This window comes from Cygnus olor, chromosome 24, assembly GCF_009769625.2.
Source record: "Cygnus olor isolate bCygOlo1 chromosome 24, bCygOlo1.pri.v2, whole genome shotgun sequence".
NCBI lineage: Eukaryota > Metazoa > Chordata > Aves > Anseriformes > Anatidae > Cygnus > Cygnus olor.
In genome coordinates, this window is record NC_049192.1 from 5,366,040 (window position 1) to 5,382,507 (window position 16,468).

The window sequence follows — 16,468 nt, forward strand, 5'->3', positions numbered from 1 at the left end:
GGCACGGAGCTGCAGAGATGGGCGGAGGTGGCCCTTTTCCTCCTGGCCTAGGTGTGGTACCTGTCCTGACGCCCGATCAGGGAAGAGATTGAGCTAATGGAGCTGTCAGAGGTGGAGGAGGTCTCCCATCGGTGCATTTCCACCCACAGCCCATTTCCTTCCCAGTAGAAACCAGTGTTTGGCACCCTCCCCGGACCCGCCTCTGCCTGAGGATCTCACGGGGCCGTGAGCTGTGCCAGGGTCACCCTGGGAGGCCGCAGAGATCTTCACACTTCAAGGCCAGAAAAAGGCCCAGCCCAGGTTGATTTTACCCCAGGGGCACAATGTGTTGAGAAGGCCCTGCTCCACCAGAAAACGCACAGAGTGGCGGGTCCTGTGTTTGAGTGGGACAGCTGGGATGGCACGCTGTCACTTGTCACAGAGCCAGGCAGGGGCTCCAGGGCTGTTCGGGGACTGTACGGGGCTGTAGTGGTCAGGCACCACTGCTCAGGACTGCTGTGCTGCATCCTTTACAATCCCCCACAGTCCCCGGCACAGTGAAGAGGAGGACGGGGGACAGATTTGACCTGCTGCAGTCCCTGGCTGGCAGGGACAGGCCCCCGGAGCCATTGCTGCAAGGGCTGCAGCCAGCCGTGCTCCCTCTGCATTGGCAAGGCCACACGGGGACCGGGCTATGGGGCCACCCAGGCGTCCTTAATGGACACACAGAGCTGCTTTGTCCCAGCAAAGCCCCATCGTGCCACGCGGACCTGCGAAAACAGCCTTTCGGGCAGGCACAACTGAAAAGAATTTTAAGAAAGGAGCACTGTAAAAACTAGGGGGAGGAAGAGCTCTGCGAGCAAACGCTCGAAGCCGCACAAGTAGGAAATAGATTGTAATCTCCCTAACGAACTGCAGTTAAGCATCATGAGCAACTGTGAATCTGGGGTTGATGCAAGGGTTTGCTATCAGTGTCTGTTTTCAGAGGGGACCCTTACATGAGCAGGGGCTCTGTGCCTCAAAGTAACAGGCAAACAGGACTGGACTTAAGAGAGGTACTTGAAAAAATTAACCCCAATGTTGTTTTTTGTTGGTGGTGGTGTTTTTTTTTTTAAATTTCTGTGTGTGTCTGTGTGCAGGGAGGTTTGCCAGAAGACTTGGCTTTTGTTCTTGGTCTTTCAGGGAGCAAATGAAGTGAAGGAGGCAGGCCAGGCCAATGTCACTGAAGAGAGCCAACACATCCACCTACTCCCGGAGCTGATGGAGCCAGCCCAGCTGCCTTCAGGAATCTTTTCTATTGCCTTCTGCAGGCCTCGGACCAGATCCCAAAACAGAGAGTCCTGCAGTCCAAGGGCGAGAACTTAAATCCAGAGCACTGTTACCTTCCTATACAAGCACTTAATTGAAGTAATGAGGTATTGGCCCTCCCAGAAGACACCCTATTGCCGTTCTTGGCCCTCCACAGAATAAACCAAAATCCACTGGGACCTCTTTTCACTGATTGTGTCTGATTTCTTTTTAATCTCTTCAATTTTCTGCAGTGGATATCCAGACCCCGCCCTGCACATGAAGAAAATTGGGTGCCTGCAGGGCCACAGATTTGCAGGGAAAGAGGTCTACGGGCCAGTGGCTCCAAAAGCTTTATTACTTGTTGGTTTGTACTAACATCTATGTGACTCCAGTGACTAACAACCACCTTCAGGGAATGCACGTGTTAGTTAAGGACATCCTGGTCCACCTGATCAGGGCCGAAAATGCCCTTTGTGAGGGGCGGTGGGAAGTCACTGCTCAGTCCATAAAGGCTGCCCTGGCAGCCCCTTTGCAGGGGCGCAGCGGACAACACAGCAGGCATTGCCAGTAGAAATCAAGGGAGAACGGCAGCCCTGGGCAACGTGGTCCAGACCCACTGGTGGTGTTTTGAGGCAGTGTTGAAACCAGAGTCCAGCGTGCAGGGAGGCGCCTCCAGCCCCCACACCTGGGCAGCCCGGAGGAGATGGCCCCGCTGCCTTCTCCCCACATTGGGCTGCCTGAGCTCCTGGCACGCTGTGGCTGCAGCACATCCCTGAAGAGAAGGGAAGCGTCTCTGCCCTACATGTAGTCACTTATAGGCTCTGTGCTAGTCTCCACTGGTCTCTACCCAGAGATGATCGCACCGACCAGGTCTGCTCAGAGGGCTGTGCTGGGCCCTGCGGCTCCCTGCTGGGCTCTGCCATCCCGTGAGGCTAGTTGGAGGGCTCCGTGGCCATGGGGTCCGCATCCGAAGATGGTGGCGGGCCTCTGTTCCCACCGTTGCTCACGTTTTCCTTGCTGCCGTCCCTCACAGGGTCACTGCCTTTCTCTTCCACTTTCTGCTTGAGTTTGAGGGAGGAATCTCTCTGGCACAGGAGGGGATGGTAGCCAGCGAAGCCTCCTCCGCTCACGTTTGTACGCTTGTCTGGGGACAGACAGAAAAAGCAGATTGTTTACCTGGGGTCCAAATTTACCTTTTGGTGAAGGAAAGGGGGCACAGGGTCTCATTGCCAGAGTTGACTGCTTCTCTGAGGATCCCAAAGAAGGGGACAGGGAAGAAGAATCGGCAGCAGCACTGAGTTGCATGCCCTGGGGGAAGGTCTCCTACCTCCCGGCTCGATAGGGTGCATCAGTCGGTTCATCTGCACGTTCCAATGCTTGACGTTGGTGCTGGCCTGCCGCAGCTTCCTCTGAGCCGCCTGCAAGGAGATGGACGAGAGCACTGAGCCGGCCTGAGAGTTTTCCCTTCCCTAAGCCTGGGTTTGAAGCTCCCTCTGGGATGGAGGCAGCTCACCCTCCTCTAGGTCTGCTGCTCCCACCCCTCCATGCTCCACACGTGCTCCCAGAGCTGACATTGCTGCTCTCTATAGGTTTATATACAACACTAGTGCTGTCCCCCCAGCAGGACACCCTTGTGTCACTTCAGCCACCAAATCAGCCCCTGGCACGGATCAGAAAAACCCAGAGCCGCGCGGTGAGGAAATGCCAGCCTGATGGTTTCTCCAGCGCCTGCCCCGTCAGCAGACTTCTCCTAATAGCATCTGCCAGCGCAGCAAAATGGGGGCAAAGTGGCCACAGCCTCCTCCCCGCTTCGCTGGCCTCGCAAGCTGAGCGCCGAGCCTGGCATGGCTCTACCAGGAGCACGGGATGTGCCTCGCAGGGCAGACGTCCCTTCCCAGGCAAACCTCTGGGCTGCTTTCCCTGCTGCAGCTAATATGACGCCCTAAATCCAGCCTGGCTACAGCAGGGTACGTGTCAGCAGGTCCCCAAAGTCCCCGGGTTCTCCCCAGTGTGGAGGTGTCTCAGAGGAAGGCCAGGAGGTCCCCTGGGGCTCATAGCGCGATGGGAAGTGGCACCAAGGTGACGCTCACCATGACGTCTTGATCCACCCGCTGCCTGTTCACTCTCACTTCCTCCAGCTGCTTCTGGGCCTCTTCCAGACACTTGTTCTTGTTCTCCATCTCCTGCTTGAGGACCTGCTTCTCCAGCTGAGTTTTGATGATGTATTCCTCCTGCTCCTCCTTCAACTTCATCAGCTGTTTCAGCTTCTCCTCTTCCTCAGCCAGTAGCCTGTCAAGAAAGCGCAAGAGGTGAGGACATCCCTCTGCCACTTCATCCACCAGCTTCCCCCAGCCCTGCTGCCATCATGGGCGGTCACGGGCACACCCTGGTTCCCCGGGGAGCAGTCAAGGCCAGTGGCATCACCCCGAGGAGCATGTCTGACAGCCCTATGCCCAGCCCTTCCCTGGTCGAGGAGAGCCAGGGATGCTCTGGTCCTACCTGGCCTGCGCGTATCTCACAGACTCCTCGTCGTGCCGAGCTTTCACCTCCTGTTGCAGGGCCTCCTGGAGACGCTCCTGCATCTCCTCCAGCTCCGTGATGCGCTTGCGCTGACGCTCTGCCTCTGCCTCCTTCAGGACCATCTCCGCCTGCATGGAGGCACGTGCCTGCGGCGGGGAGAGGAGCTGTCAGCGTGGGCGCTGGCCCTGCACCCCTGGGTGGATGGGGCCAGATGTCCCCCACACCACGGAGAGCCCATGGAGAGAGCTCCACAGCATCGGCTGCAAGGACAGAAGTGGGCTCCCTGGCCAGCGTCGAAGCCTCTCAGCTTCATACACCCCGGAGCACGTTGTCCTCAGCTCCTGCTCCTTGGGTACCTGTCCTGGTTTCAGTTAGGACAGAGTTAATTTTCCTCCTAGTAGCTGGCAGGGTGCTATGTTTTGGATTAGGATGAGAAAAGCGCTGATAACATGCTGATGTTTTAATTGTTGTAGAGCAGTGCTTACACCAAGCCAAGGACTTTTCAGCTTCTCGCTCTGTCCTGCTAGCGAGCAGGCTAGGGATGCAGCAGGAGCTGGGAGGGGACAGACCCAGGACAGCTGACCCTAACTGGCCAAAGGGGTATTCCATACCATCTGACGTCATGCTGAACAATATATAGGGGTGCCTAGCCGGGGTGGAGGGGGGGCCGGCTGCTCGGGGATAGGCTGGGCATCGGTCAACGGGTGGTGAGCAATTGCATTGTGCATCACTTATTTCATACACATTATTACTATTAATACTATTATTATTATTATTATTATTGTTATTCTTTTCCCTGTCTTAATAAACTGTCTTTATCTCAACTCACAGACTTCACTTTCCCGTTTCTCTCCCCCATCCCGGAGAGGGAGGGGGGAGGGTGAGCGAACGGCTGTGTGGTGTTCGGCTGCCAGCCGGGCTAAACCACAACAGTACCTCACGCGCTGACCCCTCCGTCCCTTGTCCCCAGGTCCCACACCACCACGGGAGCCCGGAGGTGAGGGGTACCAGCAGTGTTATTGCAAGAAGAGGATGTGCTCAGCTCCTCCAACCCCCCAGGTAACATGGCCAAGGGGTGGGGAAGGCAGCAGCCATCCCACGAGCGATGCAGCCCCGCAGCAGGACCTGCCACGAGGATGCACCTACCTGCTCGGCTTCCCGCAGCTGGATCTCCAGAGTCCTCTGCATCTCCTCGTGCTGCTGCTTCCGCCGCTGCTCCTCCTCCTGCAGGAGTATCTCCGCTTGCCGCTGGGCCTCCTTCAGCAGCTCCAGCTCCTGCAGCTTCCGCTCCTTCTCCTCTTGGAGCTGCTTGAGCCGCTGCGTCTCCTCCTCCTTGGCCGCCTTCCGCTGCTCCCGTTGCTCCCGCTGCTCCCGTCGCTTCTGCTTCAGGTCTTTGTGCAGGGACTTCTTGCCTTCGGCCTGCAGCCGGATGGCGGTCTGGATGGCTGGGGAGGGAAGGAGGACGTCAGCGGGGCCACGGGGGTGCTGGGGAGGGGACACAGAGTGGGGATGGGGACACAGACCTAGCGTCCACTCCTGGCGCTGCCGGGTGTCGGAGGCGCTCATCTCGTACGTGCGGGAGGAGGTCTTCACGCAGAACATGCACCTCTTCCCGTCCCGGTCGGGCAGCACCTGCAGGGAGAGGACACAGCACGGTGTCAGCACGGGGTGAGGGGACAACCAGTGGGATGAGGACCGAGATAAACCCACGCAGGAGGCGTTATCCCTGCCGTGAGCCGTGGCCCAGGCTGTACCTCCACGCAGCAGTGCTTGTCCAACGCGATGCTCCCCTTCTTCTCCTTCCGTTCCTCGCTCATGTAGTAGGACAGGACGCTGGGCTTCAGCATGAACCACCGCTCCGACCAGTTCCTTCTCAACTGGCCCTTCTTCCAGAGGTAGCCCTGCGCCCAGGAGAGATACAGGGTTCAACAATGGGGCAGGGGAAGGATGGGTGGTGGTACAACAACATCATAACCACGCCATTAAGGGCCGGGAGAAAACCAGAAACACCCCCCCCGAGAGAGCTTGTGCCCCAGGACACGTGGGCTCCTTGCCTGCTTGAGCACGTCCTCGATCACTTCCTGGTACACCTCCTCCACGGCCATGCTGATGGCCTCCTGCTCGATGCCCCGCAGGAGCCGCCCCGAGTTCACCATGTCCAGGAACTGCCAGACCGTCAGGCCGCCCTGCCCCTGCGGCTCCTGGGAGAGGTAGTCGTCCAGCTCGCAGGAGTTCAGCTCCACGTTCATGGCCGTGCAGATCTTCTTCAGCAGGTACTCCACCTGCGGGGACGGGGAGATCAGCGTCGGGGTAAAGCAAGAGTCGTTCCCACCCCACAGCCGCCGACTTGGAGCGAGGGAACCCATGCTGGAGGACCTAAGACCGCATCCCTCTCCGTGCCTTATCACAAAGATAGCACCCCTTGCAAGGCTTGATGGCAATGGCCAAGCTCTTCCAGGCTCAGGACGTTGATTTTGAGTTAAAGCTTGATTAGCCCTGGGAGGTTCTTCGTTTTGGCCACAAGGGCTGGATGCTTTTGGCTTCTTTGAAGAGAGAGAAAGCACCGCAGAAGTCAAGTGCCTTGGGGAGATCGGCCCAGCACTGCTGTCCCCCACCCAACCCACAAGGCAGGCATCTCAGACCATGGCCCTGACCTCAGCACCACTTTGGTTTCCAGCTGACGTGAAAACCTTGGGCTGGAGCAGGGGAAGAGGTCCTGCAGAGGAGATGAACACCAGGCCCAGCCTGGCCTAGGGCATCCCCAGCGATGGGGCACCCCCAGCTCCTGTGCCAGGGCCTCACCGCCCTCACAGTGAAGAATTTCTTCCTAATATCTAACCCATATCTCCCCTCTTTTCCTTTAAACGTCCTTAAGGACATTTCCCCTTGTCCTCCTATGACTGCAACCCCTGACAAAGGCCCTCCCCACCTCTCCTGCAGCCCCCTTCAGGCACTGGGAGCCACTGGGAGCCCTTCCTCATCTCAGAGGACTTCCCTCTCCTCCTCACCTAGCTAGGAGAAATTACTTTTTTTTTTCTAGGACATTTTTTTTTCTTTTTCTCAGGCCCAGCCCTGTTAGCAGAAGGATGATTCATTTTGTCATGGTCTGGGGAACAGGAAACTCCTCTCCCGGGGAGCAGGAAGTGCGGTTGCCCTCGTACATCTGCGCAGCACTGCGTTTCTTTTCTTTTTTCTTTTTTTTTTTTGGTGGTGGTGGGTTTTCTGTTTGTTTGGGTTTGCTTTTTTTTTTTTTTTTTCTTGGGAGGGGAGTGGGGGGCTGAACACAGTGGGGAGATGGTGCCCAAGCAGGAGGCAGCTGCCTGCCCGTCCCTGAGCGCCGCAGCAGGGCCCGGTGAGGCCGCTGTTGGCTTTTGAGCGTCTCCTGGCATCTGGAACCTTCTTGTGGGGCTTTCATCTGGGCCCCGGAGAAGGGAAAACCTAAATGCTGCCTGGAATTTGGAGATTACTGCCTGCCCTTCGCCGAGAAGCCCGGCTGCACGCCCCTCAGGTGCTGGGCAGGTGCTGAGCTCTTGGTGGCAGCGGGCACAGATGGGGACAACAGGGTCTGCTCCGACACTGCCTTCTTCACAAGGAGCACCCCGTGATAACAGCAGGCTTAAAGGGTTTCTCATCATCTTCTCTTTCATCCCCATAAAAATCAGGAGGAATCCTCCAGGTCCCTGCCCAGTTCAACCGCTGGGGGATTCCTGGCCCGTTGCAAAGGCTTCAGGACCAGCCCCAGCAGGAGCCGAGCTGGGGACGCTCCTTGGTTGGTGGTCCGAGAACTGGCCTGTTCATTTCACAGCAGGCCAAATTGCTGCCTCACCCAAAAACCAACGCGGACCAGCCCTTTCCTTGTCCTCCAAGCCGTCCATGCTCCGGAGGCTTCAGCATTTCGGAGGGTTCCTCCCAGGCCCCCAGGCCACCCCGCTTTTCGTGGGCACGGCTCTTCCTCCCACCCTGCCCTCTCTCTCCCCCCACCACGGCTCGCAGGATGTGATGAGGCAGCCGAAGGAAGGACGTGCCAGGAAGCGATAGTGGGACATGTCAGCCCAAAACCGAGCCCGGGGACAGGCAGCTAGCTCCTACCTCGTCCGGCACCATGATGAGAGGGTATTTGTCTTCAGACAGAAAGTTGAAGAGACACCAGAGCTTGAAGGCGTCTTGGTGGGATACGATGCTGTTCCCGTTCCGGTCAGGCTTGTAATTTTTCTTCGCTGTCAGAGTCCAGCAGAGCTCGTCGAAGTTTTCTTTGACGAAAGCACCTTCCTCCACCTGCGGACAGGACCCAGGCTGGTGAAGGACTGCGAGGGGGCTTCTAGGGGGAGAGGCTGGAGGGAGGGCAGAAGCTCCGCACCGGAGACCTCCTGTCCCTGCCGGCACCGACTGATTTGTCCATGCAGCAGAGCACAGGATGCGACCATCACTGCAGAGCGTGGCTGAGCACTAACTCTCGGTGCAAGGCCACCAAGCAGAGGAGCCCTTGCACAGGCGGTTTTGGGCACGCTGACCGGCAGAGAAAGCGCTCCGGGATCGCTGCGGTGCCTGGGCACCACGGCACAGCACCCGGGGCTGTGGGGCACCAGCAGAAAGCACATGGCAAAGCACATCCAGCACCACTGGGCTCTCCCCAAGGCCACATTGCAAATGTCTGCATGGCTTTGGGTCGCTCTCTTTATCCCATTTGACCAAAAAGAGGAAGAGGGGCTCGGCAAAGGGAAGTGACGTGCTGCAAGCAGGCAGCACCGGCGGCAGGGATAACACCTCCATCGGCCCCGCTGCCTGATCGCAAGCTTCTGTGGCCACCAAAAGGCTTCCTCGGGGCTGGACCTGAGGTACCGCTGCTGGTTTTGGAGGCTGTGCCACACAGGTAGGGGGTGGCAGGGACCAGACCGGCCTGTCCCACTCTGTCCCTGCAGTTTCCCAGGAGACCCCTACCGCGTGGCTAGCATGAGCACAAACCACAGTCTGCAGCAGCAGAGCCAGAGAAAAACCTTTGGGTCCTGGGTACCAGGAACAGCTAAAAGCCCCTCTTACTAGGAAAAACCACTTCCCCTTTGCAGGCCGCCTCTGGGATTTTATTAGTGAAAGCAGAAGGGGGTTTGAAGGTCATGTCCCAGAGAACCGCATGGGAAACTGCAAGGGTTTGGGCCGCTCTGCACCAGGAAGATCAGGCTGTGCTGAGCAGGATCAGCCACTGGTGCCCTCCCCGGGGCAGCAGGGTTGGGGTTGGCTCTGTCCCTGCTCACAGCAGGGCCGATCCCTATAGCCGGGGTAGATGCCAGCATCCCCGGGGCTCAGCCAGAACCCACCGGGGAGCAGCACTGGAGCACCGGCGGCAGCCAAAAACCCGTTTCAGCCCTTTGGGGAGGCAGCAGGGGAGGGAAGGGTGCCGGCACCCTGCTCCGGGCCCCCAGCGCCTTGAAAGCACGCAGTGGAAGAAAGCCGTCAGTCGTTTTTCCTCTCCTCGTATGCCCAGAGGAAACGAGCACCGTGCCGCCGTGGTGCGCCGCGCGGAACAAAGGTGTCTTTGAGCCACGGAAAAAGAGCGAAACCCACCCACCTCCCACCCCAACCTCTGCCCTGCCCCAGCGCCCCGGCCTCCCCCAGCCTCCTTCTCCTCCTCTGCCAAGCGGCCGAGAGGCCGTGCCTCAAATCTCAACAGGGGTGGAGAGGAAAAAAGGGCTGGAAGAGGCCGCCAGGACCCCCTCCGAGCCCTTTAGGAAATGCTGACGCAGCTGCGCCTCATCCAGAGGCCAGATGGAAAGGGGGAGGCTGGCTCGAGCTTGCCAACGAGGCTCGTTTTGGCCTTCATCTGAGTTCTCTGAATCCTCCTGCCACCCGTCCCAGCACGCCGTGCCCTGCACACCAGGAGCGGAGGGGACAGGAGACGCGGGGCGGCCACGAGACGCGGGAGCGGAGCAGACACCGCGGTCACAGCGGGTCCCGTGGAGGGGGGCCAGGGGGTCTCACCTTGTCCAGGATGTACTTGTTGAGGTAGGGCATGTAGCCCTGGCTGGACACCGGCCCGTCGTCGTCATCTCGGAAATGCTCTTCCAGCGCCACGGGGTCGTGGGGGATGCACAGCACCGTGTACAGGTTGTGGGACAGCACCTGGCCGAGCACAAGGGAGAGGGGACAGGGTCAAGCTCCAGCCCTTCCAGCTCCCACCCCCCCGGGACCGAGCCCCCCGCTGCCTGGCGGGGACCCCCGGCCCCCCAACATCACCCACTGCAGCCACAGGGCACAGCTTGGGCCTGGCAGCAGGAAATCCCCAAATATCGACCTCAAATAATCATCTGGAAACAGCAGAGAGTTCACGTGGAAGTGAGGATTTTCTTGCATTCATTTCATTCTTTTCTTGGTACACGGAGAACTACTTTTTTTTTTTTTTTTTTTTTTTTTTAAATCGGGCTGTTTCAAATGTTACAGAGCAAACAGGACATGCTTTGATCTAGAAGGGATGATAAGCCGCCCCGAGCCATGCTGTTTGGCAGCTGCCCTTAGCGATTTCTTGAAAAAATAAATAAAGTACGCACCCAAGCCGGCTGCCGTGTTGCAACCTGGCAGCAGCAGCTGCCTTCTGTAAGCGTGTCACGAGGAGATGCAAAAATGAAAACAAGAAAAGGTCTGAAAGAAATTAAGACCAGGTTTTGTTTGCAGTGAAAGCAGGCGACGGCGATCTGGAGACACACCATCTCCACCAGCGGTGCCGCCCAGCCGGGTTTTGTCCAAATCCCCCAAACGAAGCGCGTTTTGCCCAAATTTCCCACGTGGTGGCAATCCCAACAGGAAATCCCAACTTTCCGTGCTGGAAAGCCCAGGGGAAGGCTGCCCGTGAGCAGCAACGCCTCCGGCTGGCGACGCAGCACCGTCTGCCCTCCTTCGACCGCCGGCGAGCCGGAGATGCTGGAAGGAGAGGCCCAAAAGCTGGCGGCCTCCCCTGGCATTGGGATTTACACAAAAATCTTGGGTCAAGGATTGGGGCTGGAGGAGACGGTGCCCGGGCCCACGGTGCTGGGGTGTCCCCGCTCCTCTCCGTGCGGGGCTGGAGATCTCCTCCCAGAAGGAGAGGGCCCGCCGGGGGCCACGTCGGCTGCTGCAGCTAGAGACGGTTCTCGCTCGACCAGATTTTCTCTCTCTTTTTCCCCCTCTGGACAGATGCTATCAGCAGGGCTCCACCCGGCGCTCAGACACCGCGCAGGCCGTAGCCCCGAGCGCTTCTTTTGGGGTTCGGCGCGGCTCCGGGGTCCGCGCGGGGGGTGGGGAGGGACGGAAGCACCGGGGGCATGCGGGAATCCAGACTGAGAGCGGGGAATCGCGCCTTGCCCTCCCCTTCCCACACGCGGCCTCGTCCCCTCCTCGTCCCCTCTCCTCTGCCCGTGTCCCCTCCGAAGCCCCCGTCCCACCGAGCGCTGCTCCAGCTCCTGCCCCGGCAGCACGGGGATGGGGTGGGTGAGACCCAGAGAGGATCCTGCTCCTCTGGGAAAACATAAGGGCGAGAGGAATTGTTTCCTCGTGCTGAGCCGTAGAGGTGCTGCTGTGTCCCAGCCCAGCATCCCGCAGCGCCCAAAAGCCCCCAGAGGTCTCAGGTGTGCCCCCAGCCTTGGCCAGCCCCCCCGACCCCCTCTGTGTGTCCCCCCACACCGCAGCCTGCTCCTTGCTGGAGCAGTCCCCCAAAATATGAGAGTGGGGCAGGAAAACCCTGGCCGGGCTCACTGGAGAATGCGTGGGGCCGGGGCTGCCCCAACCCCACCGAGACAGAGGAAAACACCCCCCCCCCCCCGCCCCGGTCCTGAAACATGTGGGGGGGGGGAAGGCAAAAAAAAAGTGTGGGGAGGGGGGGAAAGAGAAGGGCGAGGATGCTCTGAGCGTCGAAGCCCAGCCCGCGACGCAGGTTTGGTGATGCAGCCTTTCCACCGCGACGTGCAGGGGCGGAGGGGACGGCCCCGGTCAGCCCAGCACCGCGGGCACCCCACGTCCCGTCCCGTCCCGTCCCCCCCCCCCCCCCCCCCGCAGCCCCATACTCCTCCCTCCACCCTTTTCTCCCCCAGCCCCGTGGCCGCTGCTGACGCCAGCCCGAGCCGGGGGTGGAATACGTAACGCCGCGGGAGAATGGCTGCCCCTTTTCTTCGCCCCCGTGGGAGACGCCGGGGGCGATGCCAGGGCTGGGGGTGACCTTTGGGGTTGGAGCCCGGCTCGGCGCCTCGAGCACGAACCCCTCCAGCCCCTGCGGGACCTCTGGCACCGTGCAGGGAGCGTCGCTGCTGCCTCAGTTTCCCCACGTGTCAGCAAACCGGCCCCGCTGACAAAATTGGAGCATCCCCGGAGGGGGCTGCCGGGAGCGATGCCGCGGGGGAGATGCCTCCCTGCGGCCAGGCGCCTTCAGCTGCCCAATTTCTGCAGCAAGGGGGGACACGAGCGGGGTCCCCCCACCTCGCCGCCCCGTCGGCCAAGCCCCCGTGGTTCAAGCCCAGCCCTGTGGGCTCCTGACCTCCGATTTCCCCCTGTGCATGCACAGAGGAGCTGCTCCCGGCCCTCGCGCTGGCCCAACTGCCGGCGCCAGCCTGTGCCAAGAGCCCTTTGTGCATTCAAGAAGCTTTCAGCAAGCACAGGGAGCTTTCGGTCCGAGCCAGGCGCCTCCTTCCTGCCCCCAAGGGTCCGTAAGTGGCCGCGGTGAGCGAGCCCGGCCCACCAAGGCGTCGGCGATTCCCGGGGATCTGTGTGGATCACGGGCTCCAAAAGAGAGCAAGAGCCGCCCCCCTGCCGCCTGCACCCTGTCCCACCCCGACACGCAGCCCGGGCACCCTTGGGACCACCGCAGCCGCCTCTGCGTTTCCAGCTGTGGTTCCTAGGGATGAGAAGCCCGGGGAGTGACCAAGCCCTATCGAAACAGCTCCAAATTAGGGTTTTTTAAGTTTCCCACCAGGCTTCCCAATCCCAAGCAGCATGCTGCCAGCCCCGGCAGAGCTAACGGCAGCTTCCAGCGAGCAGCCTCAGGAAACCCAGCCCTTTGGGGCTGCTCAGAGGGCTCCTCTCCTCTCCCTGTGCCACGGGGACAGGACCGCGAGCGGAGGAGCGAGAAGTGCCAGGACGGGCACAGCCCCCTGCACGCTCAGCTCCGGAGCCTCATCCTGCGCTACCGACACCCCGAGGCCCCGGGACCGGCTCCGCCAGCTCTGCCAGCGGGGCTGCGATGGCACAGAAAGGATAAAACCTCTTCGGAGACCAGGCCCAGTGCGTGCCCGCGCTGGGAACAGAAACACCCGATATCTTTCGGCTCGTAGCTCTTAACCACAAGACTGTCTTTCCTTCCTGTGCAAGATACACACCTACAGAGCACATACATATGCACACGCTCACTTGCATAGGAGTGTACATGTAAAGAACTCAACTGCTGAACCCAGCAGCTTCCCACAGCTCTGCCACCGAGCTTTGAAACGCTGCTAAATTTACTTATGCAACTGGCTCAAGAACGAAACTCCCAGCTCCCACCGGCTTTCTTGTAATCCCCCGGTAAAATCCAGCGTCAGCTTTTGGGGCTAAACTGGGCCTTTGTTTCGGGAGCTGCAAGAACTCAGTGACCGCCAGCAGCTCTCCCACCCTCCTCCGGGACCCTTCTTGCAGCACCACGACGGGGTCGGGGGGCAGAGCGCAGCCCCGCGCCGCCAGCTCGCACCGTGCGCGAGGAACTCTGCGAGGGCACGGAGCTCAAACCGCCACCCTACAGGGCCTGGGCTGCTTCGCCGCTGACCCTATAAGCAGAAACGCTGCCTTGCGTAGGCTGGGCAGAGCTAAGCCTGGCGAGCAGGCAGGGTTTGGCAGCAGTGAGCGATGGAAATGAGGTCTCGCAGGTGGAGAGCTGTCCAGAATTGAGATTCACGGTGGAAGAAGCACGGCTGGACACCCCGCGTGCGGCAGCGCAGAGCCTGTGCCGTGCCCCGAGCTGCCAGAGCTCCCATTTCAGGGCTGGAGGCGGTGGAACAACGAGGGTGAATCTGCCTTCTGCTTGGAAATGTCGCGCTGGGTAAAGTCACCGGGGAGATGCCATCCTCAGCATCCCGCGGCCCTCGGCAGCCGCCCCGCACAAACTCTCTAGGAAACTGCCCTTAAAACCGGGGTATTTGTGGCCTCAGCGTCACAGACCACGCACGACGAGCGTTGCACGTTAACGTTGTGCTACTGTCAGCCCTTTTGGAGCAAAGTATGCATGGCAGGGCCAGGAGGGTGCCTGGTGCTCTGCTCAGCACCAAAAGCCCAGGCAGAAGTTCCCCAGCGGAGCCAGCACCCCAGCTCTGCTCTATTTTAGTATTTTCCTGAATTTCGTCAGATATTTCTACAGCTTCAGGTATCTTTTAAAAAAAAAAAAACAACTCGCAAATCCAGCCCTGGGTCGATGGCCCCGGGGAGCCTTCAGGCCGAACCCAGCCCGTGCCCATCGCCACGTGGGTGCTTTCCACCTCCGTCCTGCCACGTGCAGCCCCAGCCCCCCGAGCACGAAGGGGCCGAGGGGCCCTCACGCTCATCACACCTGCAGCCAGTTTCTGGGAAGCAGCTGCAGGAGCCCGGCTCCTCCAGACCCCTTCAGATAAAAATCCAGTTTTCCACCCAAACGCGTCCCCCCCTCCCCGAGCCCAGCACCTCCCTGCAGTCTGTCCCGGGGGAAGCCCTCGAAAGTAGAAGGAAAAGGAGGAGAAGAGGTTTTGTTGCAGAGTTTCACAACACATCTCACAGGCTCGTGGCAGCTGCCAAGTGCTCCTGACGCAACGTTTTACCGGGTTTTGCATGTTTCTAGCTCAGGTCCTTCCCCTGCCTTCCACCCCCCTGCTCCAACCAGCATTTCCAACCCCGGTGCCAGGGTAAGAAGCAGAATTAGACTTTTAAGCAGCAATACAAAAGGGCTTCCAGCATTACCGAACGGAAAAAAAAAAATTAACTATTACTGTAGCAGCGGCAAAACCTGGTGGATTCGACCAGACCCAGTCCTGGAGGCAGACAAAAAAGTTTTTAAAGCCACGAGGGTGCCGATGAAGGGCTGAGCTCGGGAGCCTCGGGCAGAGCTGCGGAGGGCACAGGGGAAATCAGAGTTTTTTTTAAAAATGGTGCGTTATTTCTGGGCTGGCCGCTGAGGAGTTGTAGCTTTTACAACAGCTCCCTTTACCTTCCAGCCCTGGGGTTGAACAGGAAGCAGAAACGCGGGTGCAAGCAAGAAAAATAAAAACCGAGTTTGGGCTGGTACCTGGGTATTAAGAGTACAAGAAATTAAAAACACCCAAGAAAAGAAATTTCCCCTTGTTTTATGTATTTTTCCCCAAAAATACGCTGGAGGATTAACTCCCTCCTACTTCCCCCCACCCTTTTTTTTTTTTTTTTTTTTAATGTTTAAAATGGAGGTGAGGCAGGGACGGGGAACCTCACTAAACCCAGGCACGAAGCGCGGAGGCGACAGCAGGGGCTCGTTCCTCTCCACGTTCACCAATTCCCCCCTTGGCAGCCCTGGAGCATCCCCGCAGCCACCCCGCAACCTCGCAGCCCACCCGCGAGCCCCGAACGGGGGCGAGCAGCGCCCGGAGCCCCCCGGTTCCCCCCACCACCACCCCCGGTACTCACTTTGAGCTGGGATTTGGACACCTTGCCGCTCTTCTCCACGTCCAGGGCGGTGAAGGCGTACCAGATGGACTTGAGCAGCTCCGCTCGCAGGTCCATGGCTACGGGCGGCGGTGGCAGAGGCAGCTCTGTCAACGCTGAGAATCCGGTTTCAGGAAACCGGTTGCTTCGACAGCCTTCGGCAGCCGGAGCCGCGCACGAAGCAGCAGCGCCATCTGCTTGGGTGCACCCCCGGAGCTCCCCGGGGTCCCCGAAGGGTTCCCGGGCAGGGGTCGGCACCTTTCGGGGGGCTGGGGTTGGCACCCGCTGTAGGAACCCCCTCTCTGTCCCCCTCGGATCGCGGGGGGGGGGGGTGGGAAAGGATGCGCGGTTTTGGGGCTCCCGGTGCGCGAAGGGAACGGGGAGTCAGGGCCCTTCGCTCAGCCTGGAGATCAAAAGCTTTCTCAGCACAGAGAAATCCCCTCCCTGGCTAAGGCAGCAGCTTCCTCTTCTCGGCCTTAAGCGAGGAGCTTCCCCTGGCAGCAGGGGCACGAGCTGTGCCCGCTGGAAGGGCTCCAGCCCGGCTGCTTCGGGCCCGCTCACCCCGAGGAAAGCAGGCTGGGACCTCACCCGCGGCGGCTGTCCCGGAGAGGTTGGGGTGGCGGCCGCATGCCCATCCTTTCCTGCAGAAACCTCTTCCTCTCCGAACGTCTCGGGTAGATGTGACAAATAAAAACCTGCTCGCTCACAGCTCCCTGTGCTGGCTTTGCCCACAACCCTGAGGAAGCAGCCCAGGTCTCTCTCCCAGGCTAAGAGGGTTGTAGGATGCATTCACAGAGAGATTTTCGTACATTAAGTGACACGATCCCCTAAACTGAGGCTTGGAGGAGCCCTTGGAGGAGCCAGGGAATGACGTGGGACGCAGGAGACATCTCTTAGTCCCCCTAAGACACACTCTGAGGGCTTAGAGGCTACAGCTGCCTGGCTCACACCCCTCCTCAGCGCTGCTCGTGGACAACCACTGCTTTGGCAGGGCACTCGGTCAATTCAACAAATCTCCCGAACTTCCTCGATCCTTACATCTGGAAAATAA

At 59.7% G+C, this 16,468-nt stretch overlaps 1 protein-coding gene across 1 annotated transcript; it reads right to left on the reverse strand.

Annotated features, from left to right (window-relative positions):
• Positions 1 to 1,601: 1,601 nt before the first annotated feature.
• Positions 1,602 to 16,079, reverse strand: DEF6 (DEF6 guanine nucleotide exchange factor). Its single transcript, XM_040535812.1, has 11 exons — positions 15,400 to 16,079; positions 9,763 to 9,903; positions 7,879 to 8,064; positions 5,844 to 6,071; positions 5,544 to 5,690; positions 5,313 to 5,421; positions 4,936 to 5,234; positions 3,769 to 3,935; positions 3,360 to 3,558; positions 2,597 to 2,687; positions 1,602 to 2,413 (listed from the first exon to the last, which is right to left on the reverse strand). The coding sequence occupies exons 1-11, from the start codon at positions 15,493 to 15,495 to the stop codon at positions 2,202 to 2,204; spliced, it is 1,875 nt and encodes a 624-aa protein (XP_040391746.1). The 5' UTR covers positions 15,496 to 16,079; the 3' UTR covers positions 1,602 to 2,201.
• Between the last annotated feature and the right edge of the window lie 389 nt (positions 16,080 to 16,468).

Coding starts and splice junctions, on each gene's coding strand:
- DEF6 (XM_040535812.1), bottom strand. CDS start 15,495: ATGGACCTGCGAGCGGAGCTGCTCAAGTCCATCTGGTACGCCTTCACC. Junction 6,072..7,878: donor TCATCATGGTGCCGGACGAG/GTAGGAGCTAGC, acceptor CCGTCCCCGCAG/GTGGAGTACCTGCTGAAGAA. Junction 5,235..5,312: donor GCGCCAGGAGTGGACGCTAG/GTCTGTGTCCCC, acceptor TTCCCTCCCCAG/CCATCCAGACCGCCATCCGG.